Source organism: Manihot esculenta, chromosome 9, assembly GCF_001659605.2.
Source record: "Manihot esculenta cultivar AM560-2 chromosome 9, M.esculenta_v8, whole genome shotgun sequence".
Classification (NCBI taxonomy): Eukaryota; Viridiplantae; Streptophyta; class Magnoliopsida; order Malpighiales; family Euphorbiaceae; genus Manihot; species Manihot esculenta.
The window spans coordinates 26,680,686-26,708,053 of NC_035169.2; the positions used below are offsets into that span (position 1 = coordinate 26,680,686).

Sequence of the window (27,368 nt, forward strand, 5' to 3'; positions counted from 1 at the left end):
ATTTAGTTATAAAAAATTAAAATGGTTTATTTAATTATAAAAAATTAAATTAATTTTAATTTAATCTGTAAATCAAATCAAACGGTTGATTCTGAACCGAATTTGACCCTTAGTCAGGCCAAAATGTAGCGAACAATGGTAAGCCGTTACTTTCAGTTCTTCTCTTCTGCTTATGTTTCGTTGCTTTTGCACTCTTCTGAAGAGGCAATGCTGCTGAGCGTGTGAAAAGAGCTCATTCTGTTTTCAACGTTTCCCATGTTTTCTTCTGCTCTTTTTGACTCGTTTCTTTTTGTTTAAACTTATTTTATTTTCATTTCAGGATAACGTTTCATTTTTTATTCATGTAAATAATTCATGTGTTATTATGCTATTATTTAATCATTGTATTTTTATTTTTCTTTAAATTAATTAAAAAGTTAATAGTAAAAAGATTTTAAAAGTGAAAAACAGATTGCATTAACAACCGATTTTTAATTTTAATATTATTTATTTATATATTTTTTCTAAAATGAAAAATAAAAATAAAAAAGTAAAATTTAATAACTCTTAAATTTTTTGAAATGCACTTATAACTAATTTGATTATAATTAGCCAATGTATTTATTTATAAAAACCTTTCAATCAAGATATTAAGAAAAGCCTTATCAGAAAGAATCTGAATTGAATTCACTATTAGTTTTTTTTTAAATAATTAAAAATTAAAATAGATTATTATATTTAATAATAATTTCCTTTTTTTCATTTATTATTTTAATTTCAGATTTTTTCGCCTCGCAATTCGCAATTTCTCAACCTCGCTTCGGCCTCTTTCGTTAAGATTTCTTGCCCGACTGTGTGCTCTCAAACCTCTCTTTCTCTCTCTGGTCACCTCACTGGATTTCTCTTCCTACGCCAATCAATCCCTTTTGGCATACACAACACAGGCCCATGGCTTTGCAGGTAATGTGTATGACACAATTCCTATTCCGTGAATATTTTCACTCAACATGTTTGATTTTCTTTTTACATTACATTTGCAGGAAGATGGATGGCCTCTTGGCCTAAGACCAGTTAATGCAAGAGTTGAGTTGCTAAGGAATCGGGATTTCAATGGATCAATTTCATTCAGCACTCTGCTCACTGGTTCTCCTAGCTCCATCACCGATTCTTCCTCCGATCTTGATACAGAGGTCGGCGGTCATCTTTAAACTTTCTCTGATTGCTAAATTAGGTTCAGAACGAGCTAGTAAGAGTATACGAGTCATTTCTACAAACATTCACATCTATTTTGCGTCTTTGCGTTCGAATTTTCTCTTGTTTTCTGGGTTCATACAGCTAGAAGCAAAGTTGAAACTGCTTCAGTGATTCACCCTTTTTTTTTTTTTTTTTTTTTTTCTCAAAGGCTCTTCTTCACATGGTAGATTATGATGGTCTCTGTCTCTGCATTGCACTCATTCACTGTGCCTCCCCAGGGTGAGCATTCGGTCGGTTCGGTTCAAAACCGAACCGAACCGAACCGAATAAACCAAAAACCGAAATTTTAGTGTTTATGAAAACCGAACCATTTTGGTCAGAAACCGAATCGAACCGAACCGGTCTGATTCGGTTCGGTTTGATAGGTTTCGATTTTTAATAATTTTTTTTTTATTTTTTACACTTTATTTTTAATATTTTAAAATTTAATTAAAATATTTTAATTTTAATATGATTTAATTTCTCTATATTATTGAAAAAATATATTATTATCACTAATCAGTTTGGTTCGGTTTTTTCGGTTTTTTTCTAATCAAAACCGAACCGAACCAAAATAATTGAAATTTTTAAAATTAAAAACTGGACCGAATCGAACCAAAATATATAAAAAATCGAACTAAATTTTTAAATCAATTTAATTCGATCGATTTTTTCAGTTTGAACCGAATACTTCTTACCTAGTGCCTCCCTTACTTTTTATTAGAATATAGGTATTGGGAGCTTTAGATAATGCTCATTGCATTAAAAGTCACATAAAACTACTGGAGACTGAAAAGTGAGCTCAAGGATAAGTTTTCTTAATTTTTTTAACATGGGTTCGCAAATCAATAGCTTAACAGAGAATTTTTGGCATTGCTTCTTGTTTTTCAACATTAGATTTTTGAAGGATCACTTCTAAATCCAGTCTAGCTACTAGCTACTTGCTGGCTTTTCTCTCGGTTGTGCCTAAGATTTCAAGTTTCGATATCTATTCAATAGAGCATTGTTGGTTTCTTGTTTTGAATTGTTTCCTGCGATCAATTTCAGTCTACTGCATCTTTCTTCCATGACGAGAGCATTACACTTGGGAGCCTCATTGGAGTTTCTAGCATTCTGGAGCTCTCAAGAAGGTCAACTAGGAGAAGAACAGCAGAGACATTAAGAGACCAGAAGAATTGCAAGTCAAAACATTGTTTCTTCTCACTATGCTCAAAGTTGAGCACTGATGCTGATAACAAAAACCACACTCCTTCTCTTGGTCACTTTCTTGAAGAAGAGAGGAGAGCAGCCAGCATTCACAGAAGAGACATCCCAGTAGCATATGGACCTAATGATTTCTCCCCAGTTCTACCCAATTCAAACACGAAGTCCCTCTTTGTCGGTGATCAAATTGCTCCTCAATCAAGTTCTTCAATGGGGGTGAATGAGAGGAGAAGATCCAACACAGAATTATTAGAACATCGCAATGGGTATGGACTTCCATTATTGTTTACATGTTTGTGTGGACAACTTATTGAATGATGAGTTCCTGTTGAACAATTCTTTATGTTTATTTTTTATTGGGTTCTGTTAATCACATTGCAGGTCTTGCATAGGAAAGTTCTAACTTCTTTTTAGAATTAATTTTCACTTGTTCATTGTATTGCAAGTCTGGTTTTTGTGTTTTGGGATATCACTGTTCAAACGAACAGCGATTTGGGAACAGTAACCCATTTTTTCTTTTCTCCCATAATGAAAAAAAAAAAATTGAGAAAATTAAGGAAATAAAAAAAATCTATAATCTATAGTGTAATATCTATCTATAAAAGTGGAAATATAAAAGTTAAAAGCCTAAATACCATTAATTAGATTAGATAATTACAAGTTTTTTTATTTTAATTGGTTCATAAAATAACATAATAATTTATTATCTTTTAAAACTTTTAGATTGATTGGTTGAATGTGTTTTCTCCCTGAATTTAAATTTCATTCTATTAATGGATAAGATTTTACTGTTTTCATTTTAAATTTAAAATTATGATTTTTTAAAAAAATATTTTGATTGGTTTAAAAAATAACATAATAATTTATTATTACTTTAAAATTTTTGATTTGATTGGTTAAAAAAGTTTTCTATTTGAATTTAAATTTCTATCTATTAATGATACGATTTTTTTTAATTTTTATTTCAAATTAGGAGATAAAAATCTTTATTTTAATTAAATAGATTTTCTATTTAAATTCAAACTTTCAATTCTGTAATGGATAACTTTTATAATATTTTTAATTCAATTATGATTATAAGGGTTTCAGTTAAAAAAAATATTGATTTTAGGTGGTTGGAACTAAAAAGCTACCTAATAATTCAATTTATAAAAATATAATCTTAATTGAAAACAATACATTTGTGCGATAAAAAAAATAATATAGTTTATTTTTTTATGTTACCGTATATTTTAATAAATTATGTCTATTTATATAATTTTGTAAACATGAGTATTAAGTCGGTTAATTAAAAAAATTAAAATAAAACTATTAAAAGTGATATTCCAAAGATTAGATTGATGATATGATCAAGGAAGAGAATCTAAAATGGTGGTGGGTGCCTATGACAGTCATTCCGATACTAAAGTTAGAATATAATGAATTGCTTAGAGTTTTTGTCCAAGAGAATAATGTATTTTTATCTCTTAATTCTTCTCTTTTTATACTGTAAGAAGGTGGATATAAATATAGTATTTTTTAATCATCCGGCAGTGATGTGGCCAACTGCTTGATAAGTGATATTGCTAGCTAATAAGTTGGTAATCCCGCGATTATAAGTGTAATGGGATATGTTGGGTTGTGCCTGCAAACGATAACTTCGTGGTGAGACTCGCCCTATCGCAGGAAGGGTGAATCTTGATGATGTACCGGGTGTTGAGGTGTCCGGATCTTCCTTCCTTTAGGCTGGATTGTATTTCTATGTGGACCTATCTCGTAGTGATAGCTCACGGTTTATTTTGGGCGATTGTTATGTACTATTAGAGGTCTCCCCGTTGATCTTCGATTCTTTATATTCAAAGGAGACAGCTGTTCTCAAGGCCTGGAGCACGTGGCCTCCTGAGATTGGTTTTTTCTACTTACACCATTTCGCCTATCTAGCCCCTCAATAATAATTACACTGCTTATCATGCCGTATTTAAAACTTGCCGTCAAAATTGTTTTATAAAAGCCTTTCTTCTTCCCCAAATACTATTTTTGTTATCTCCTTTAATCCTCTGCTTTCAGAAAAACTCGTTCGCAACTTCTTTTCTGCGTATATTCTTTTTGGTAATGTCTGTTTTCTTTTTTCCTTTCAATATGGACAGGAATATTTCTTCTTCCTTTTCCCCTAGCGGTGATTTTACCTCTAGCTCCTCCTTCGACGGTCCCATTTGTGTCCTGACCCCTATCGTTCCATTGAGGGAGGCTCTGAAAAGTAAAGGCGGCTTGATTAGTGATGCCTCGTCTGTCCTCTTGATGCATGATGTAGACCGTCTCTATGATACTTATCAAATTCCTCGAGAGGCTTTCCGTGTCTTTGCTCCTTCCTTGGGTTTTCGCGTGACTGACCAGATCCCTGTTGAGGATACTATTATGGTCTTTGAGGAGTAATTGAAGGTGTGTCTCCGCTTTCCTATGGACCCATTTTTCGTAAATGTCTTTCGGTTTCACAAGCTTTCGGTTGCCTATCTGTATCCCAACAATTAGAGGATCCTAGTGGCTTTTTGGTTCGCCTGCCTCAATAACCACATCGAACCAAATGTAGCGCTTTTCTCCCAGCTATATCAGCTGGATACCCGTAAAAATGAAGAGTTATAGTACTTTAGCGGGTGAAAGCATTTGACCATCTTTGACCGGATACCTTCCTCCTTGATCCTCATCCGCTAGGCCTTCCTAACCTTAAGGAAGGCACTTCCTTGGCTAGAGATTAGGGTACTTCTTTTTCTACCTTTTTTTAAATTTTGAACTGCCTTACATACTTACTTTTCCCTTTTTGCAGATATGGTTGGGTCTCGAAGCAAATTTGCTGATGTGGCGCGTGCTGCCCAAGGCTGTTGCCGAGACTACTAGTCCTCCTGCTAAGCGCGCTCACAACACGGAAGAGGTGATCATGCTTCCTCCTCTCCCACCCCCACCCCCACCTATGGTAGAAGAGTCGGCTATCCTTCAATCCGAGTCTTCTGCGCTGGATGCTTCTACTTCTGCCTTAGCTTTTGAGCTTCCTGCTGCTGCCCTCACCTCATCTGAAACTGGTCCTGCGAGCATGGAGTCAAACCTTCCTGGCTCCGAGCATCTAGCACCTAGCATTGGCACTAAACCAGGCACCTTCCCTCCTTGATGATCCTACCTTGAGTCTCCTGCTAATCGAAAGTGTCTTGAGGCTCGTAGATCACCACCGTTTGAATGAGCTCGAGACGGATGAGCTTTTTGATAACGCCATGCACTCTGCTCCAAAGGGTGCTATTTGCATCAATGTGGCTAAGGAGCACCATAAATCCTTGAGGCGGGAGTTTGGTACAAAAGAGATAGACAGGAGGCTCCCGGCTGAGAAATGCTCGAGGTTGAAGGCTCAGATCGATGAAGTCAAGGGCATCATGAAGGAGACCCTGGAGTCAGTAGATAAGCTCCAGGCTGAGCTAAATGAGGTCAAAGCTTCCAATCTAGTTCTTGAGACTCAAGCGAAAATTACCGAAGATCAGGTGGCTCTGTTGCACCAATAAGTTCTAGAGTTATAGGCTCATGCTGAGGACGCTCGAGCTGCTTTAATCAGGGTTGTAGAGCTTGAGGCGAAGCTGCAGAAGACAGTGGCTCAAGGCGGGGAGATGTTCATTCAAGGCCAAGATTTGATAAAGGAGCTAGCGAGTATGAGGTGGTGATCATAGCACTCATAATCATAAAAAAAACAGATATACACAAATCAATTGTTCATAGTGACACACAACTGGTTGTTAATTAGTGTTAGGGACAATTCAAGATTTGATACTCGATTCTTGTTAGATTCGAAGGAAAAATCCAATCTCTAATTGTAGAAATCAAGAAAAGGCAGAGTGATTTTGAGCTGCGCCAAGTAACCAGAGGAGAATATGAAGAAGCCAATTTTTTAGCAAAGATGGCAACAACAAGGGAGCAAAATTTGACCCAACTTGTACCATTTGAGATATTGTATGCCACAATGACTGAGGAAGAAGAGACCTTGCCAATTGAAGTAATAGATACATGGATCTCCAATATAGATTCTTGACAGAGGACAAGTTACCAATAGATGACTTAGCAGATGTTTGGGTATTAGTCCTATCTAATAGTTCAAAGGCATTTTTTCCTAAAGCCGAGTAATTGTCATGTCAATATCAGAGTGTTAGTCTTAATTATTAAATATTTTTTTGTTATTCTTATGCTGTAGGAGTGATGCATTGAGTATTGGCTCTTATACTTAGCGAAAATACAAAGCCAAACAAAAGACGAAGACAAAAGTACATTTCATTTAAACAACAAAATAGTACAAGAAGTTACAAAGCAGGAGTGATTTCTTCGGTATTCTCCTCCTGAACTCCTATTACATTATCATCTACAACTATAATACCTTCAGTAGAAGCTAGGTGAGAAAGATTGCTTTTATTTTGTCTCTCTCCTCCTGCTCGTCTTCATCCTCACCCTCCTTAGAGAGTATGTCATCAATCTAGGAAAAGTCCTCTATTGGAAAATACTTGATCAACTCTTTGATCAGACTAAATTTAGACCATTTTATTATGTTGTTATTAATGTTAATTTACACTTTTTCTGCTTAATTTTGTGGTTTTGATCTTATTTTGCAGAAAATGGTGTAAAGAGGTAATTTGGTAAAAATGCTCTTAAAACTGCCTAAAATAGGATAAAAGAGAACAAATATGTTTGTACAAGCCAAGTTGCCGTTGAAGAGGAGATAAATAAGGAAAGTACATTCAGCAAAGTAATTTGAAATTCAAATTTCAAATCTTCAAGAAGTCTTTTCCTTATTAAGGAAGCCAAATCTCAAGAAGATGCTCTTGCCTCCCAAGGATTCAAAATTTAAACTTCAAAATTCAGCATTCAAAATTCAAAATTCAAAAGAAAGCTCCACCTCATCAAGAAAACCTAGGGTAATACCTTTCATCTATAAAAGAGGCACATAAGGAGCCACACGCCCCCTTGGACCCTCTCTCCCATTCAGTGCACACCTCTCTTCACTCCAAGCCACCGGCCACTCCTTCTTCTTCTCTTTCTTTTATTTTTTTTATTTTGTTTCAGCCATGAGTGGCTGAAACCTCTTTTTCTAGTTGAAGATCAGATGAAACTTTTGTTGTTTTATGGATTGGGAGATCTGAACATACATTGTTTATCTTTTAATTTTCAATATTTATGCAATTTTATGCTTAATTCCATTGTTGTTTTGTTGTTTAGATTAATAGGGTCCATTGATTCTTGATTGCAAAGTAATAATTTGTTAGTTTAGATAGTTTTAAGTTCGTAATTGCTTGAATTATTCAAACACAAATAACTCTTGGTGTAAAAACTAAGAAAATTGCATGATCTAGCAATATCACCATACGTTTGGGTAGCTAGAATTAGGTCTCTCTATTTCTTAATGCAATTGACAGTTGTTAGATGCCAAAGGCCCAAGGACGTTCTTTGGCAACTTGTTGATTGGTAATTAATTAGAGGACATTCCCCGATTGATTTATGCTTAAGGAGGGATATGGTGGTGAGAAGCGTCTTCCACCTCCATAACTAATTTATTAAATCAAATAAAGGAATCTTTGTGTCAATGATCAATCCCAACAACTGAAGTGGATCCAATTCTTCAACTAATGCCTTTCTCATTATTGAATTTCTTTACTTAATGATTTGCTTTACTTTGTTGCTTTTAATTCTAGTTTAATTCATCAATCTCAAAACCTCCCTTTTATTTTACTTTCAGTTTATTTACTTGGTCTTGATAAGGAAAATAGGTGAGTATCAATTCCCTGTGGATTCGATCCTTTTATCACTATCTACAGTTGTAAAATTGTTGATAATCAAAAAGGTTATTTTTGACCGGTTTCGACAACCGCACAGTCAAAAATTGACGCGGTTGCCGGGGAGTTAATTTAACTAATTTATTTTTCTTTCATAACCAGGGCTGGCTGCAAGAAAACTCTGAACTTGACCAAACAGCTACAGAGATGGCTGAAATCAATAGACAACCTGCTGAATATGCTGAACCTGCTGTCCATGATGAATTCATACCAGAAATTCCAGCAATGAGGCCACCAATACCAAGAGAAAGAACACAGAGAGTTGGCAGCCCCTATAGGCGATCAAGCACCTCTCTGCATCACCTATCCGCCATTGACAACCCCTTTTGAGCTCAAAACAGGTTTGATACACCTTCTACCTAAATTCAGAGGTTTGGAGAATGAAAATCCACATAAGCACTTGAAAGAATTTCACATAGTATGTTCATCCATGAGGCTGCAAGGCATATCTGAAGAGCATGCCGAATTGAGAGCATGTAAAACTAAGAGAATTCCCATTCTCACTTGATGATTATGCCAAAGATTGATTGTTTTACTTACCACCTCGATCAATCACTTCTTGGGATGGTATGGTAAGAGTTTTTCTGAACAAATATTTCCCAATTTCTAAAGCCATAGGCATAAGAAGAGAGATAAGTGGTATTAAGCAAAAAGAAACTGAATATTTGTATGATTATTGGGAAAGAGAGATTGTGCACAAGCTGTCCTCAACATGACATTTCACATAAATCACTCATAGAATTCTTCTATGGAGGTTTGCTACTATCCGAAAGGAAATTCATTGATGTAGCATGTGAAGATTCAATTGAAGATAGAACACCTTAGGCAATTAGAGAGTTAATTTCGACACTTGCAGCAGCATCTAGACAATATGGAGATGAAAAGCAACTGCAAAGAGGAGTCCATGAGGTAAGTATATATGTTCTCACTTCTCAAATTTCTGAACTAACATCTGCTGTGAAAAGTCTTGTCATAGGTCAAGCTCAACAAGCTCAACAACTTCAGCAAATTAGACCATGTGGGATATGTGCACATGTAGAACACCTAACCGATTAATGTCCTACACTTCATGAGGATGACCAACAAGTAAATGCAATTGGAGGATTCAATAGCCAGCCAAGACATAATCCCTACTCTAACACCTACAATCCAGGTTAGAGGGACCATCCGAACTTCAGCTATGCTAGGGCTAACAACTACCAAAACTATCAAAGAAATCCAGCCCAAGCAGCACCTTAAAGGTTCGACATGCACCTTAAGGAGATGATGAAGTCATTGGAAAATTCTGTACAAAGTCTCCAACAGCAAATGGGTCAAATAGCTACCTCAGTGAGCAAGCTTGAATCCCAAGGTAAGTTACCTTTCCAAACCGAAGCTAATCCCAGGCAAAATGTAAGTGCTCTCATGTTAAGAAGTGGGAAAGAGGTTTAAGATATCAAGGCTAATGATGGAAGTTCACAAGTGCAAAGATAAATTGTTGAAGAAAAACAGCCAGAAAACTGTTTGTCCAAACAAATTGGTCAAACAAAACCAGTACACCAGCAAAATACAAATCAGCAAGTAAGTTTCAAGATTTCACCTCCCTTTCCAAAAAGGTTTGAAAAATCACAAAAAGAAAAAGAAGAAAGAGAGATCCTTGAAACCTTCAGGAAAGTGGAGATTAACATACCATTGCTTGACGCTGTGAAACAAATCCCCAGGTATGCAAAATTCTTGAAAGAACTGTGCATTAACCGAAGAAAGCTTGCTGAGAAAGAAAAGATAAGTGTGGGAGAAGTTGTAACAGCTGTCATAAAGAGAGAACTCCCAGCCAAGTGCAAAGATAGAGGGATGTTTGTTGTCTCTTGCAAAATTACAATGTGGGCATCAAAAAGGCCATGTGTGACTTAAGTGCATCAATTAATGTTATGCCTTTTTCTATTGATAATTCTTTAAATGCAAGTGCACTTAAAGACACTAAAGTGGTCATTCAATTGGCTGATAGATCTGTAGTATACCCAAAAGGAGTTCTAGAAGATGTTCTAGTGCAAGTAGATCAACTTGTTTTTCCAGCAGATTTCTATGTGATTGATATGGAGGAAGACAATAGCAACACTACTTCAGACATCCTACTTGGACGACCTTTCTTGAGCACAGTCAGAACTAAGATAGATGTGCATGATGGCACATTGACTATGGAATTTGAAGGGGAAGTAATAAAATTTAATGTTTATGATGTCATGAAATATCCCCATGACATGTCCCCTGTTTATGGTTTAGATATCATTGATTGTTTGAGCCAATAAGTTTTTGATATGAATTAAGATGATATGCTAAACAATGACTTTTGCAGGGAGGCTAGCCAAAAAAATAAAGGAAGCCAAAGGGAGCCGAAATTGAAAGCAACAGTCTGCTGCATTCAGCAGATAGATCAAACACAGATGGACTATGGACCGCCCGCACCACTTCAACAAGCAGAGCTCCGATTGCCCAAACAAAAGGAGAAAGCGGAATCCAGTTCAGCTAGACATCCAACGCAGACAGACACTTGTTTGCCTAGACAGTAGACTGCAGGTTAGAAAATTTCAGAACCAGATCTGAAGCCTTTTCCAGGCCACTTGAAATATATGTACTTGGGAGCTGAAAAGACACTTCTAGTGATAGTGAAATCAATTAAGCCAACATGAAGAAGAAAGCCTCTTAAAAGTACTGAAGAAACACAAGGGAGCCATAGGATGGACCATAGATGACATAAAAGGCATCTCCCCCACCACATGCATGTATAGAATACACATGGAGGATGAATGCAAGCCTGTCCGAGATGCTCAAAGAAGACTAAATCCCCCTATGATGGAAGTGGTGAAAAAGGAGATAGTCAAGCTTCTGGATGCAGGAATTATCTACCCTATCTCTGATAGCAAATGGGTAAGTCCTGTGCATGTAGTTCCAAAGAAAATTGAGATTACCATTGTACCAAACGCTGAAGGAGAACTTGTTCCAACTCGAGTTCAGAATGGGTGAAGAGTATGCATGGACTATAGGAAGCTAAATGCAGCAACAAGGAAAGATCACTTCCCCTTACCTTTCATTGATCAGATGCTGGAAAGGCTTGCAGGTAAGTCCCACTATTGCTGTCTATATGGTTTTTCAGGATTTTATCAAATTCCAGTGGCCCCAGAAGACCAAGAGAAGACCACCTTCACTTGTTCTTTTGATACTTTTGCATTTAGAAGAATGCCATTTGGACTATGTAATGCTCCTACTACCTTCCAACGCTGTATGATGAGCATATTTTCAGATTATGTGGAGAAAATCATTGAAGTCTTCATGGATGACTTCACAGTGTATGGTAACTCCTTTGAATAATGCGTTGCCAATCTAGAAAAGATCCTACAAAGATGCCTTGAATCAAATCTTTTACTTAACTATGAGAAATGCCACTTCATGGTTAACTAAGGTTTGATCTTAGGCCATGTTGTTTCAGCCAAAGGAATTGAAGTGGACAAAGCCAAGGTGGATACCATAAAAAATCTGCCTTATCCCATAAATGTTAGAGAGATCCGCTCTTTCCTCGGCCATACAGGATTCTACAGAAGATTTATAAAGGATTTCTCCAAAATCACACAGTTATTATGCAGGTTGCTCCGGCAAGATATAGCATTTGATTTTGATGCAGGTTGCAAGACAACATTTGATTTGATAAAGGAATTACTTGTGACTGCCCCAATCATTCAGGCACCTGATTGGAACTTGTCCTTTGAAATCATGTACGATGCAAGCAACTATACTGTGGGGGCAGTCTTGGGACAACGTGTAGGGAACTCACCTCACTTGATTCACTATGCATCTCGCACATTGGACGCTGCCCAAAACAACTATTCAACAACAGAAAAGGAGCTCTTGGCTGTTGTATTTGCTTTAGAGAAATTCATACCATACCTCCTGGGGACTAAAGTCATAATTTACTCAGACCATGCAGCCTTGTGATACTTGATCAAGAAAAATGAGGCAAAACCGAGACTCATTCGGTGGATTTTGCTATTACAAGAGTTCAACCTGGAAACACGAGACAAGAAAGGGAGGGAGAATCTAGTGGTTGATCACCTAAGCCGACTCCCTACTAGTTCATAGCCATGTCCAATCAAGGAAGACTTTCTCTCAGCTTGCTTAGTGTTTCGCACCACACAAACCACATCAAGGGAGTACTCAGTTTCCTTTGAACTTTAATATTTCCAATACATTGAGGACAATGCATGAATTAGATGTAGGGGTGCATATCTCTGAATTTTTAGCTTTAATTTTTAGTTAGCATACATTAGGTGAATTTTTTTTCATTTTTGTTATTTTTGCCTTTATTGCACACACATGTAGCCACAGTTTTTTCTATTTTGGTATGCTTTACTCAAACACATAGGCTATGTTGAATGAGCTTTCTTTCCATGACCCCATTGATGTGATGATTCTTTAAACCTAAGTTGAATCAATTGCAGTAAGTTCTATTCATTTTTGGAAATTTCCTTTTGAATTGAATCTTTGAGCTTGCCATGGTGAAAAATATATGACATTACTCATTAGAGAGAATGATAAAGATGTGTGAATAATGAAATATAACTTATTTTAGCAATTGGTGGTGATTTGCCCAATTCATTAAGAAAAAGAAATTCAGCAAAGGCAAAGACTTCAAAAGCACAACTTAAAAATTGTTCCAATGGTCAAAAGACTATGAACATAGCTAGTAGCCACTTGGACAAGTGACCAACTGAGTAACTGGGGGTGGGTATCACAAATATATACCTTCACGTCAAAAGGTTGGTGACTTTTTCAAGCAAGAATAAAGTGCAAAAGGCTGAATAAAATGCTTCAAGTAAAGGCAAGTCACTCTGAGAGCTAGAAAAAGTCTTAACTGAACAAAAATATATGCATGTATAATCTCTCTCTTGAGAAAAACAAATACTAGCCATGATAGGTAAAGGGAGACAAAGAAAGAAGGAGAGTAACCTTGGTGCATACACTCTTCACTGCAATGCTTCAAAATAGGGGTCTAGAGTAAGAATTTAAGTGGAAATAAAGGATCAAGTAGCAAAGAAAGCTTGCTTGACTAAGTTTATTTGCTTGAGGACAAGCAAAAGGCTAGGTGTAGGGGCATTTGATCAGACCAAATTTAGACCATTTTATTATGTTGTTATTAATGTTAATTTATACTTTTTCTGCTTAATTTTATGGTTTTGATCTTATTTTGCATAAAATGATGTAAAGAGATAATTTGGTGAAAATACTCTTAAAACTGCCTAAAATAGGATAAAGGAGAACATGCATATTTGCACAAGCCAAGTTGTAGCTGAATAGGAGATAAATAAGGATAGTACATTTAGCAGAGTAATTTGAAATTCAAATTTCAAATCTTCAAGAAGTCTTTCTCTTATTGAGGAAGCCAAATCTCAAGAAGATGATCTTGCCTCCCAAGAATTCAAAATTCAAAATTTAAAGGAGAACATTCAAAATTCAAAATTCAGCATTCAAAATTCAAAATTCAAAAGAAGGCTCCACCTTATCAAGGAAACCTAGGGAAATACCTTTCATCTATAAAAGGGGCACATAAGGAGCCGCAAGCCCCCTTAGACTCTCTCTCCCATTCGACGCACACCTCTCTTCACTCCAAGCCGCCGGCCACTCCTTCTTCTTCTTCTCTTTCTTTTATTTTTTTTGTTTTGTTTCAGCCATGAGTGGCTGAAACCTCTTTTTCTAGTTGAAGATCAGGTGAAACTTTAGTTGTTTTATGGATTGGGAGATCTGAATATACACTGTTTATCCTTTGTTTTTCAATATTTATGCAATTTCATGCTTAATTCCATTGTTGTTTTATTGTTTAGATCAATAGGGCCCATTGATTCTTGATTGCAAAGTAATAATTTGTTAGTTTGGATAGTTTTAAGTTTGTAATTGCTTGAATTATTCAAACACAAGTAACTCTTGGTGTAAAAACTAAGGAAATTGTATGATCTAGCAATATCACCATACGTTTAGGTAGCTAGAATTAGGTCTCTCTATTTCTTAATGCAATTGACAGTTGTTAGATGCCAAAGGCCCAAGACGTTCCTTGGTAACTTTTTGATTAGTAATTAATTAGAGGACGTTCCCCGATTGATTTATGCTTAAGGAGGGATATGGTGGTGAGAAGCGTCTTCCACCTCTATAACTAATTTATTGAATCAAATAAAGGAATCTTTGTGTCAATGATCAATCCCAACAACTGAAGTGGATCCAATTCTTCAACTAGAGTCTTTCTCATTATTGAATTTCTTTACTTTATTATTTGCTTTACTTTGTTGCTTTTAATTCTAGTTTAATTCATCAATCTCAAAACCCCCCCTTTTATTTTACTTTCAGTTTATTTACTTGGTCTTGATAAGAAAAATAGGTGAGCATTAATTCCCTGTGGATTCGATCCTTTTGCCACTATCTACAGTTGTAAAATTGTTGATAATCGAAAATGTTATTTTTGACCGGTTTCGACAATCGCAAGTCACTCCTTCACAGAATCTTGACCTTCAACAAACATCTCCCCGCCACGAGCCACTGTGCGTTGGAGCTCGCTCTCCAATTCTGCAACCTTTTTCAGCAGTGGCTCGATTTCTTGGGCTTGAGCCTATAGCATCTGGACTTGCCTGTGAAGCTTGGCCACCTGATCCTCAATAGCCTTGGCCCGGTCTTCTAGATTGGCCTTTGCAGCATTAGCCTCATCCAGGTCTACTTGGAGCTCATCCATAAACTCCAGCATTTCCTTCATGGTGTTTTCCACCTCGAAGACATGAACCTTCAGCATCTGGCAGTCCTCTTGAAGAAGGTTTCTCTCCCCCTCTTAGTTCTGAATTCCCTTCTGAGGCCTTTATTACGCTCTTTGGCTAGGTAGGCGAACAGGATATGCTCTATAGCGGAGTAAATGGCATTATCATATAAGTCATCCATCTCAACCTGAACCAATCTTTAATAGCCGCCAGGTCGTATGGCATTCTTTGTTATGAGGAGAGACAATTTGGGCTCCTTAAGGAGAGAGTCAACCCAGATCAAAGCCATGGCAAGATACTGGATAATCCAAGGATAAGGAGCTCTAGTACCAGCCTCCTCATAGTTTTGTGGAGTGGTAAGGCTAGGAGATGGTGAAGGAATGCTCCTAACTGAAGACTCAAGGTAGGTATTTGAAGGCTCAATTGTCGTAGTGGGGGGAGGTGGGGGAGGAGGTAGCACGATGATCTGCTTTGCTTGTCGTACCCGCTTTGGAGGAGGGCCGAGGTACCAGCGATAACTTTTCCCTTACGAACACGAGCTGCCTCTGCAAACTTTTTGTAATACCCGGCTAGACTCCGGTATCGGAATTCCTACCGTCCGGTGGAATCTCGGAGGTCGGAAGCCTCTAGTAGGGTAGAAACATGTTTTCATAAAATGTTTTAATGTTTTCCATGGTTTTAAGTAAAAAGGAAATGAGTTTTTGCATGAAAACAACCTTGGAGGAAAACCCAGGTGGCATGCATGCGGAGGCACGTTCGGCCCCCGAACGTGGCCTGGCCAGCCACTATAAAAGGGTCCCTTAGCCGAAATGGGCGAGCTTTTCTCCCCATTGTCGGCCAAGGTGAGCTCTCCACCGTCCCTCAACAATCTTTGAGTTCTTCCTTCAAATCTTTCACGATTTTCACAAGTTTTCATCTTGTTTTGAAGATTTTCAAGTTTTGAGCAAGTTTTGAGCTTGGAGACCCAAGGAAGTTGAAAATCTCCCATCTCCAAGATTAGGTCGTCTCTCTCTCGATCTTCAAGAGGTAAGAGCCGATCTTAAGCTCATTGCATGTTTTAAGTAAGTTTTATGAAGATCTATGGGGTAGAAGGCATGTTTAGCTTATGGTTAGGTTTATGAGTTTATGATATGTTTTTGAACAATGTGGCTTGCAAATGCATGTTTGATGTGTTGTAGATGGGGTTTTAGATAGTTTGAAGCCCCTAGGAGCTTGTATGCTTGTGTATGTGTGTTGTAGAATAGGTTTATGCATGTTTGGATGAAATGAGAGGCGTATATGCATAGAAGAGTTGAGTTTCTGCCACTAAGGGAGAAACCAGGTTCGGCAGCCGAAGAAACTTTCGGCCGCCGAACATGCTTGTGGAAGCAGCCTTCGGCTGCTGAAGCTTGCCCCCGAAAGGAGACTTTTGTCTCTGTCTGGGAGTTTCGACCGCCGAACATGCAGAAAATGGAGGGGTAGGTTAAAAGGAAATGGGCTTTTTCTTCAAGGGGCTTCTTCTTTTTTCTCCTCTCCATTTTTTTTTCTTTGCATCTCTTTGATAACATATAAAAAATTATAAATTTATTTTAATTAAAGAGTGGATCTCACTTAAGAATATGTCAAGGTATATTCTCAAATATCTCAAAAAAGGGAGGGGCATGTAAAATGGAAAGGGGTTTTTTCTGAAAGGGGCTTCTTTTTCTTCCTCCTCTCCATTTTTTATTTTCTCTGCATCTTTTACCTATCCATATTACTCTAGTTCATAAATCTGACTTGAATGTCGAAGGGTCTCCACCGGGGGCATCCCCGGTATACTCCTAACCATCTTTCTTCATTTTGCAGATCCCTTCCTCAAATCGAACACTGAGGGACCCATATGATAGAGTAAGAGGAAAACCACCTATCACTTTTGGAACTCCACATATAAATTTCAGTCTGTCTGAAGTTGACCAAGACCCCAAGACACCTGGTGACAAAGGATGAAAAATTTATTTTTTCAATGTTTCAAGGATGAAGGAATCTGGTCAAATAGGATTTGACGCTTTTTTTCTATTAAAAAACCAATATTCCTCATTCTTCCTGATGCCCAACTGGTATAGCTGGGAGAAGAGAGCCACGCTCGACTCGATATTGTTATTGAAACATATGAAGTGAAATGCAACAAGGATTTGTCAGCTATTGAGGTGTAGTTTGGCTACTGATAACTTGTGGAATTTAAGGACCTCATAGTAGAATGGGTCAATCGGGAACCAAAGGCTCATCTTTAACTATTCTTTGTACACTATGACAGTGTCTTCAGCGAGTATTTGGTCATCGATATGAATGTTTGGACTGGTGATGCGAGTACGGGAATGACACAATTATTCAATAACAAATTGTGGATTGAAGTATTCATACTCTTCAAAGATTTAATATGGGATGTTCCAAATCATGACAAGTCAAATTACTATTACTTAATTCAATACTTACGAGAAGAGAACTATATTTGAGAAGTATGAGAGAATAAGGAAGTAAGTAATACACTTTTTAACACATGTAGACGCGCAACACAATTTCAGACTGCGTAATTCATATATGGCCAAATTGCACTTAGGCCAATTTTATTATTTTTTATATTTTAGTATTTTATGGAATTTTTAAAAATTAATTTGGCCTAAATTAGAAGATAAATTTGTGCAGCCCATTTAGGAAGGATATTTCTTCAAGACAATTTAAGAAAATGATTTTTAATGTAATCTAGGTTTGACTATTTGACTTGATATCCTTCCTATATTGTAATTACACCTTCCCACACTAAAATTAAGATTTGGACGCTATAAAAACATCTTTAAGGTGGCAGTCACAAAGACAATAAATAGAGATGATGTTATGAATAATATTTTGGTTCTTCTCCATTCTTTAGCAACTTATCAAGGTTCAACCTTTTGGTGTTCTAATATTGATATCCTCCATGCTTAGTTAACCTATCAAGAACTTTTTGTGGCATTCTCAAGCTAAAATCACTTGATTATCTATGTTTCTAATCACATTGGTTGGTTAGGGGTATAGTAAAGCAACCTTCACTCTATAATCTTCGTTTCTAATCACATTGGTTAGTTTGGGATGTGATAAAGCAACCTCTGCAATATATTTTTATCTAGCTCATTGTCAAGTTATGTGACGGAGTTTCTGATCACGAGTTAATCCTAGGTTCTGCATTAACTAGGAGCATAAATTTGAAAGGTGTCTCGAGAGATCTGGTAGTCATCGTGCAGGCAATCTATATCCCTCTCAAATAGCACAAGGTTCAATGCGGTTCGACAAGCGAAGCAACATCATTTATAATAAAGTAGGCGAAAGGATGTGAGACAGGGAGTCAATTTGGTTATGCAACGTATCCAAGCTGTGGAAACCAACTGTAAACTTTCGAATATGAAGAATCAAAGACTTTTGAGGGGACTTCTAATATGACTCAGTATTCGACCAAAATATATAACGTATTATCAATGTAAGATTGAACCCCATGGCATAACCCTTGCAGCCACGGTACTCTAATACTCAGGCTTAACTATTTTTGATATAGAGATAAGGTCGACTGTATTAAAGATGTTTAGTTTAGTAAAGACTCACCCTGTAAAGCTAGTCGAGCATCTTGTTAACATTGAAGGACGTTGTAATGCAAATCCATAGAATGCCTATTATCATATGATATTTTATCCATTAGCCTTTCTTTTAAATGTTATATGATATCATTAAGTCTTTTAATATGCTGCATTATATTTTTTATTAGTTATTTTTTTAAACTTAGAAAAGATGTTGTAGTCCATCTAAATTCTTAGTAGCCACTCTGAAGCTCAAGTCAGTGAACTGAACAGAAGGGCGAGTGTAAGTAATTACTTAGAACTCAAGAGTAGTTGTGTAAGAATGTGTACCTTGATTCTTGTATTCATCAGCTTTTATAAATAGAGTATGTTATCAAATATCTTGAAAATCTGATTAGCATCGGCTAGTGGATATTGGATCCCACGATTATAAGTGTAATGGGAATCTGCTAGATTTTGTTCTCTAACCATAACTTTCTGTGAAATTTCGCTCTATTATTGAAAGAGCAAGTCTTGAAGAGTCGAGACCTAAACTGTCTGAATCTTCCTTTTCACGGGTGGGACCACATATCATTTGATTAGATTTTTACCACATGGCCTTGTCTCACAATAACAATTTATTGTTTACTTTGTGCAATTATTGTGTTACACCAATATTTTTCATTTATTTTCTAACAAAAATTATTGTAAAATAACGTGGGTGTCTATTTTTTTATACTAAACCTGTAATTATTTAGATGGATCAATTACTTTAATTTTTAACCATTATAACTATTATGTTATTTGATAATATGCATAATTATGCAGCTTTAATATTACAAAATACTTAGTTATTGAGTTTGATTTCGTTTAAAACAGATTGATTCGTTTAAATTTTGTTATCTTGGTAGGATTGGAGAATAACAAGAGGAAAATCTAATTTGGAATCCACATTCTGAGATCAAAGGTGATCATAATTAAATTCATAGAAGGATAAGGAACAGAGTCATATTTGAACTCTAATTTCTATACGAGTTGTGTTATGGACTACGTTATGGGCATAAACATACTTGACGAACGGAACCCAGCTTTAAATCCGGGAATCAAACAGATAACTCTCATCTGCCAAGCTGTACTCGATTTTGATTTTAGCTACTTATATTTAGGACTCTTAGCACTATAAAAATGGGACATTCTGATGTATCGTATATCTCATCTCATCTTTCATCTCCTATTCTTAGCCATGAATATGTGTGGCTAAATTTCTTCTTTTCAATTAAAGGATAATTAAAGTTCCAATTCAATTGGTTGTGAGATTTATGTGATTCTATAGTTTTCTCAATTATTCTTAGTATTTATATTATTCCTGTCTTTATTGCTTAACATTATTCTGTGGGTTGTTGCATTAAGGCGCCATTGCTCAATTGATATAATGGTATATTGCTATTCAGGTTAATTAAGTTCGTAATTGTTTAGTTAAATTGAAATAAATAGTGAATTAGGTTGCGTAAGGTCTTCCTAAGGAATAGTGTAATCTAACTTAAATGAATCGAGCGTCTCGTGTTTGTTAGTTAGAATCAGATCCTTTTAATTCTTAATGCAATAATTGGATTAAATTCTAAAAGCGTCTCCTACGATTGTCCAAGAGTTAGAGCTAGTTAACGAGCGTCTCTTGACTAGTTTACGAGCGTCTCTTGACTAGTTTAAAATCTAAGAAAGAATTGGATACCTGAAGCGTTTTCGATATCTATAACTGGTTTATCAATAATTAAATTGAGATTATTTTTGTATTTATGATCAACCCACAAAAACTAGAACTAAAATTATTCCTTTAACTGAATGTATCTCATCTTGATTCTCTCTCTTAAATTTAAATTGTTTCTTCTTTTAGATTGATTTTATTTATTCCTCTACATTCAAAATCTCTCCCATTTTATTTTGTTTTATTTCATTTCAATCAATAGAATTAATCTATTTACCAGTTTTTATGAGATCGACCCTACTTACCATTATCACAAGTTTTATTTTAAAGCAAGAATTTAGTTTTGGTGGTTTCGTCCATCATTATTTATAACGATATTATGTAATTAAATTATTTTATTATCAAAATTTCTATTTTGTTTAATTATGATAGTAAATGTTACGTTGTCAATATTAGTGGCTCTTAAACTAAACTATATATACATAACTAATCCTAATATAAATGATTAAAATTTAATTTCAATTAAATTGACAAAACATTGTAAAATTATAATATTAATTGATAGATAATTAATAATTTTGTTAATATGATATAAACATAATATTTTATTGCGTATATGTACTTCGGTAATTATTTATTAATCTCGTTAAAAAATAACAATATTTTTAAATTCTTAGATATTTTTTCCATTAACTTCTCCCATTTTTGTTTCCTCTAGCTCTATAGAAACAACAAGCAGTCCCTTTGAGGAGACCAAATCTCACTACTATTTATCACCTTCCTTGCAAGTTAGCTTGTTAAATTACCTAATTTCAAGGTCAACGTGCGACACTTAGTCCTATCAGCAGCTAAGAATGGACTAAGTCAGCCTTCACCAACAATGTAGCCTAAATAATTTAATGGGCTACTCAAAGTAGCAAGACAAAAGCTAGGTGGAATAATTAAAATAAAGGAGGATAGAAAAATTGGGACTAGAGTTGCAAAGGAAGCTTTTATTCACAAAAGAAAAAGTATAAGGATCAAAGTATAATTTTACAAGACTCACAGAGAATCAAGAATAGAAAAAAGCTCTCGGCTGCACAATGGACACTTTGAGTGTTTTCTACTGTGTGAAAAATGGAAGGGAGATGAGTATTTATAGGCAACCTACCTCCAAAGGATATGGTTGCAAATTTTCCTAATTTTTGAATTTTTCAATCAGACATTTGTCCCTCTAGATGGACCAATAAAAATGGTCTACGTTGAAAAATTCTAGAAAATGGCCCAAAAATCTCCATTTTGCCGCCTGAAGTGAGAGTGGGCTGGTCGGTGGAGAAACTTCCAGAAATTGGCCAACATTCTGCATACCAAGTGTCTAAATCCGTAAGCCAACCATATGTGCTGCACGCGCCAGTCAACTGCCTACTTCCACGTGTCCTTGCTGACTTTAACCACTGACAATGCTCGCCTGGCAGCTCCCAAACAAGGTTCATCAGCTCCTTCCATAGGCCTATCATGGCGTGCCTCGTAGCTCCGCGCGCCTAGCGCTTGCAACACATGAGCATGCTTCCTGCGCGCCCCACATCCCAGCTGCAAAACGAGGTTCTCCTTGCCTTCTTTGTAGGCCTACGTGACTTGCCTACTGCCTGTGCACCAGACTTCCTCCATAGGCCTATGAAATCTGTCCAGCACCCAGTTTTGCTCATAGGCTTGCTGGCTCCTCTTATCTGCCCGTAGGCCTACCAAAACACCACCCGGCAGCCAATTTTCCCAAGATGCTATAACCAGCCCCAATTGCAGCAGATTTGCTTCTCTTGCCAAAATTCCAAGTCCAGCACCCCAATTGGCCTCCAAAATTTTCAAATGGCCTGGACTTCCTGATTTTTTTTCCAATCAAGGCAAACTCCAAAGATGGCTTCCTTTGGACTTGCGGGAGCTCAAAAATCAGAGGGTAATATTCTCCCTCACTCAATCTCGTGACGCCCTCGTCGCATCTCTAATACAACTTCGCACCTTCGACCTCTATGGTCTACTTATCCATGGTGCAAATGGAGAACGTACCTCAGACTTGGCCTCCCTTGGCAAATTACAAATATCTCCTTGACACTCCACACAAGTCTTGACATGCCACTTGACATCCATCACCATGTGATGCCAATAGAACTCGCGTCCAAGTATCGCCATCATCTTCCTCACACTTGGATGACTACCATACATGAAGTCATAACACAACCATATGACCTCCTCACGAAGATTGCCTCATCTAGGCATAAAGATGTTAGTGTATATGCCCTAGGCCATTATCTTGGACCTTTTTGTATATCGTTTTGGTTATTAATAAAAGAGATTTTTATCATTATTATTTGTTTGCATGTTACATAATAATGATTATCATCCCTGGTTACTTATTATTATGTTGATAATAATAAAATATAGCTAGTATGATTATTGATTGATAATCATGAGATGATTATGTATATGTTGATATAATTCAATAATCATAGATACTTGTTAGAGAATAAAGTATTGGATGGACCCGCACTGAGATCACTACATGGGTTATTATCATAAGTGAATCTCAAAGTAGTTATGTCTTAATCCTTTGACTTGAGATTGTCATAGTTTCCAACATGAGAACTATTATGTTTTGACATAACCAAACATTGTCTTTAATCGGACAATCATAAAGGTTATGATTGAGCATAATAGAAATTATGTAGAGGATAATGAACAATCAAGATAGGATTTGTCACTCTCTTCGAGAGAAATATCTTCTGGGCCCCTTGATAAGTGAGACTGAGAAATGCATGGCCGTGCTCAAATGAATTGATAGTGTGATCAATATCATTTGATTTTTATCAGTCTACTTAGAGATCGAGAAATTATAAGTTTGAACATTATAAGTTTGACATTGACCATGACTTATGTTCAAACTAGATATTGTGTGACAAAGGGATTAATTCATGTTCTATTTATTAGGCTTTATCGGACTATTGATCCTCATATTAGTTGGGTAGTCATAATGTCTTGCTGGAGACCACTTATGACTTATGGGCCTTGTGGGACTGGACCTATTGCCAATTAATGTGAGCCTATTGGGTCACACACAAAAGAACGTTGTTGATGTACTATGTCATATTAATGGGCTAAAAGGCCAAAGCCCATTAATATAATTAATAATAATAAAGTGTTATTATTATTAATCATTAATATAATTAATAATAATAAAGTGTTATTATTATTAATCATTTATTATTATGAGATAATAATATTTAAAAGATCTGCAGTCTATCTGTAACTGTTACAGATAAAGGACTCTATCACATAAGATATTTGAGTATCTGCGAGATTGTGATAGTGGGTTATGAACACAACTCTTTTTAGGAAAATGAATTATGGGAAAAACAAAAGACTGAAACATATAAATACCCCTTCTACGAATTGTGGAAGGAACATTTTTTGAGAAAGCTCAGTCTAAAAAGCTGCAGATTGCGGAGCACATAATCTATCTATCTTTGAGAGAGCTAGCACTCTAGAAGGATAGAAGACGTTCGTGTGGATACCATAGAGGGTGTTCGTTTGTAAAAGCAGCACCATCAGTCCGGCATTGTATCTTCTTGACGAGATTAACAGGTTAGTCTCATATCCTTCTTGTGAATTAAACGAAGCACTCAGATTCTGAGAAAGGAAATCCGAGATTTTTATTTTTCCGCTGCGCAATTTGGATTGCAATAATCTCGAGATTTCCCAACAAAAGATGCTACCATGCCTCGTTCTAATGAGCTCATCATCAAGTACAAATTTCCTTGTCACACCATCGCGAGCTAGCTTTACCAATTGCTTGGCTTGCACATCAAGCATTGTTGCCTCCTTGATGCACCTCAATAAGGAAGATTTTGGACTCATTTGTCTATATTCATCCTTACTCTCTTCTTCATCATCCTCTTTGGTTCATCAAACTCCATCCTTCTCCTAGGTGGCATTATCTCCTTGGGTAGCTCCTTTGGACTCACCATTTAAAGGCTAGAAAGTGTGCTTGTGGCATCCTTCCCTCTCGCTAAATTCACAGCCTTCAAAGAACTTCCTTCAACTACACACATGTCATTGGCATAGGGAAGAAGAGCTGCTTTCACCTTGTCCATGAAATCTATACCTAGTACACACGAGTAATCATCCAAATCAATAATGGAAAAGTCTAAAGTTCTGGTTGTAACGACCCGAAAATCGGACCGCTACCGGCGCTAGGATCCAGATCGACTTAAGGTCGCCGAGACCCGTAGCAAGCCTAACATACATCCTGTATACTTGTTAAATCCCATACATGATCATGCATATACATAAAAACTTTAAACTTTTTCTTTCATCCCCAAGCTTAATCTGTGCATGCACATAACCATAAACATAAAACCCCACACTGGAACCCTCATCAAATGCTCCAATGGGGTAACATATCATACATTAAGCTTAGTTTAACATAAAAACATCATTAAAACATTTCATTAAAAAGATCATGTACCCAAAAGGGATTAACCATACACTAGGGCCAAGCACAATTCTATCCTCAATACAATTCTTTACATTACCTAACATTATAGCATTTTCCAATACATGTCCACTACTAACTATTACATACACTATGCCTCTACTCTTGCCGACCTCCTGGTCTATCCCGTACCTGCAAACCTGGGGTTAAGGGAATGGGGTGAGCTACTAGAGCCTAGTGAGCAGAATAGTAAAACATTATATTAAAATCAATGCTTTCATGAAATGCATCACATCACAAACAAATCACATCAAGGATGGACTTGTCACCAATAGCCCTCTACATAATCCAATCATGCCAGGGGCATAGTGCAGGCCACACCTGGTCTTTCTCTTACACATAACATATCATACATATCCAATCGTGCCGGGGGCGTAGTGCAGGCCACACCCGGTCTTTCTCTTACATTGTGCCAGGGGCGTAGTGCAGGCCACACCTGGACTTCCATATCATATCATATCTCATCATATTGAGGACTAATGGATCATCCAACATCCATCCACATCAATATCAAATTATGCAATGCAACATATTCATGAAATTCTAATGCAACAACCTAAAATATATCATGGCATTCGTGATGCATGAACATGCTCAAAATTTATTTGCTTGCAACATAAAGATTCATTCTACTCACCTCAGGCTGACTCTGAAGCAGCTAGCTCCCTGCTAGGGTCCTTGGTTCCTCGGGTCCGAACCTACACAGGTGGACTCAAAATGAGGGACCAAACGTACACTATCATAACTCTAAACTACTCCCCAAAAACCCTCTAAAACATCATAAAACAATCATAGAAATCATGCAAAGGAAGGCTGAACAGGGCACTTTCGGTGGCAGGTTCGGCAGCCGAAAGTCCCTCCAGAGCCGAAACTCAGCCACTTTCGGCGACACCTTCGGCGGTCGAAAGTCCCTTCCAGAGACGAAACTCATGCACCTTCGGCGGCCGAAACTCCCCTCCAGAGCCGAAAGTTCAACTTTCAGGGGCAGGGTTCGACAGCCAAAAGCTTGCCTCCACAAGCAGATTCGGTGGCCGAAAGTGCATTCGGCTGCCGAACCTGAGTTCTTCCAGAAATGGCAGAACTCAGCCCTTATGCACATTTTGCCTCCCAAACCTTCCAAACTCAAACACAACCCTCCTAAACATGTATAAACACATTCATAAGCATTTAGGGATCTCAAACTATCCTATACCCTAACAAACATCACATAGAATCACATTTAACATACATTTCATCCTTAAACTCCCATAAACCCTAACCTTTTAACAACTAACCTAATCATGCATAAAACTCTCTAAAACCCCTCAAAAATTTCATAAAACATAAAAGAAGGGTAGAATCTACTCTTACCTCTTGAAGATCGAGAGGAGAGACGATCCAAACTTGGAGTTGTGGAGGAAATGAGCTCTGGGGTCTCCAAGCTTCAAAACTTGATTTTAAGCTCAAAAATCTTCAAAACCAAGTTAAAACTCATTAAAACTTGAAGAGATCGAAGAAAAAACCTCAAATCTAACCATGGAAGGTCATGGACTCACCTCTGTCCAAAAATGGGGAAGAAAACTCGCCCATTTTCGGACATGGGGCTTTTCATAGGTGGCTGGCCAGACCACCTTCGGAAGCCAAAGGTGACTCCAAAACTCTACCATGTTCGGCTGCCGAACCTGGGTTTTCCTCCATGGTGCTTTTCTTTCAAAAACTCAATTTCTTTCCTACTTAAAACCTTAAAACACTTGAAAACTTTTTAGAAAAAACATATTTTACCCTTCTAGAGGTTTTCGACATCCGAGATTCCACCGGAAAATAGGAATTCTGATGCCGGGGTCTAGCTGGGTATTACACTGGTCCACTCACCAATCTTCACTTGGACGTTCCTTGCGACTTATATGTCAGGGTTGGATGAGAGTTGACAGCCTTCAACTAACCCTCCTCACCAACAAAGGGAACTCCAAGCTTCTTAGCCACCTTGAGCTTCATGAAATTGTGTGAAGCCCTAGTGTACACCAAAGCATACATTAGCTGCCCTTTCACCTCCATAGGTGCAAACAAGCGACCCTTGCGCTCATTCACCACCTCTTTCAGCTTCACATTGGTGGCGGCTAATTGAAGGGAACCCATACTTGCACTTTCCCTTTATTGCATGCTGACCTCCTTCTCCACTACCATAGTAGACAAGGCCTTGCGCTTTGGACACTCCCTCACATGATGCGGTCCATCGCACAAGAAGCACTTCAGTAGAGGCTTCTCCTTTTACCTTTGGGCTTTTTCCATCCCTTGGACATCCCTTCCTTAGGTCTCCATGATCTCAAATTCCCTCCTTGCTTTCACGAACATCACCACCACTCTTGCTCATTACTCCTGCCTTTGTCCCCTTTCTAAGACTCAGTCAAGGACTCGGCAATGGAAATGGCAGTGGCAAGATCTTAGGCTCCACGCATTTCAATCTCAAGCCTCGCCTAATGCTGCAAACCATCCATAAAAGCAAAAAGAGCTTCACTGTCAGGATAGTAAGGGATTTCAAGAATTACCTCGGTGAACTCCTTCACATAATCTCGAATACTCCCTTGTTGAGTAAGCCTCCTCAACCTTGCACGT

General features: G+C 37.2%; 1 protein-coding gene across 1 annotated transcript; it reads left to right on the forward strand.

Annotated features, from left to right (window-relative positions):
* The first annotated feature begins 770 nt into the window (after positions 1-770).
* On the forward strand, positions 771-2,831 carry LOC110623594 (uncharacterized protein At3g17950). Its single transcript, XM_021768590.2, has 3 exons — positions 771-939; positions 1,020-1,169; positions 2,260-2,831. The coding sequence occupies exons 1-3, from the start codon at positions 928-930 to the stop codon at positions 2,731-2,733; spliced, it is 636 nt and encodes a 211-aa protein (XP_021624282.1). The 5' UTR covers positions 771-927; the 3' UTR covers positions 2,734-2,831.
* Positions 2,832-27,368: the final 24,537 nt, after the last annotated feature.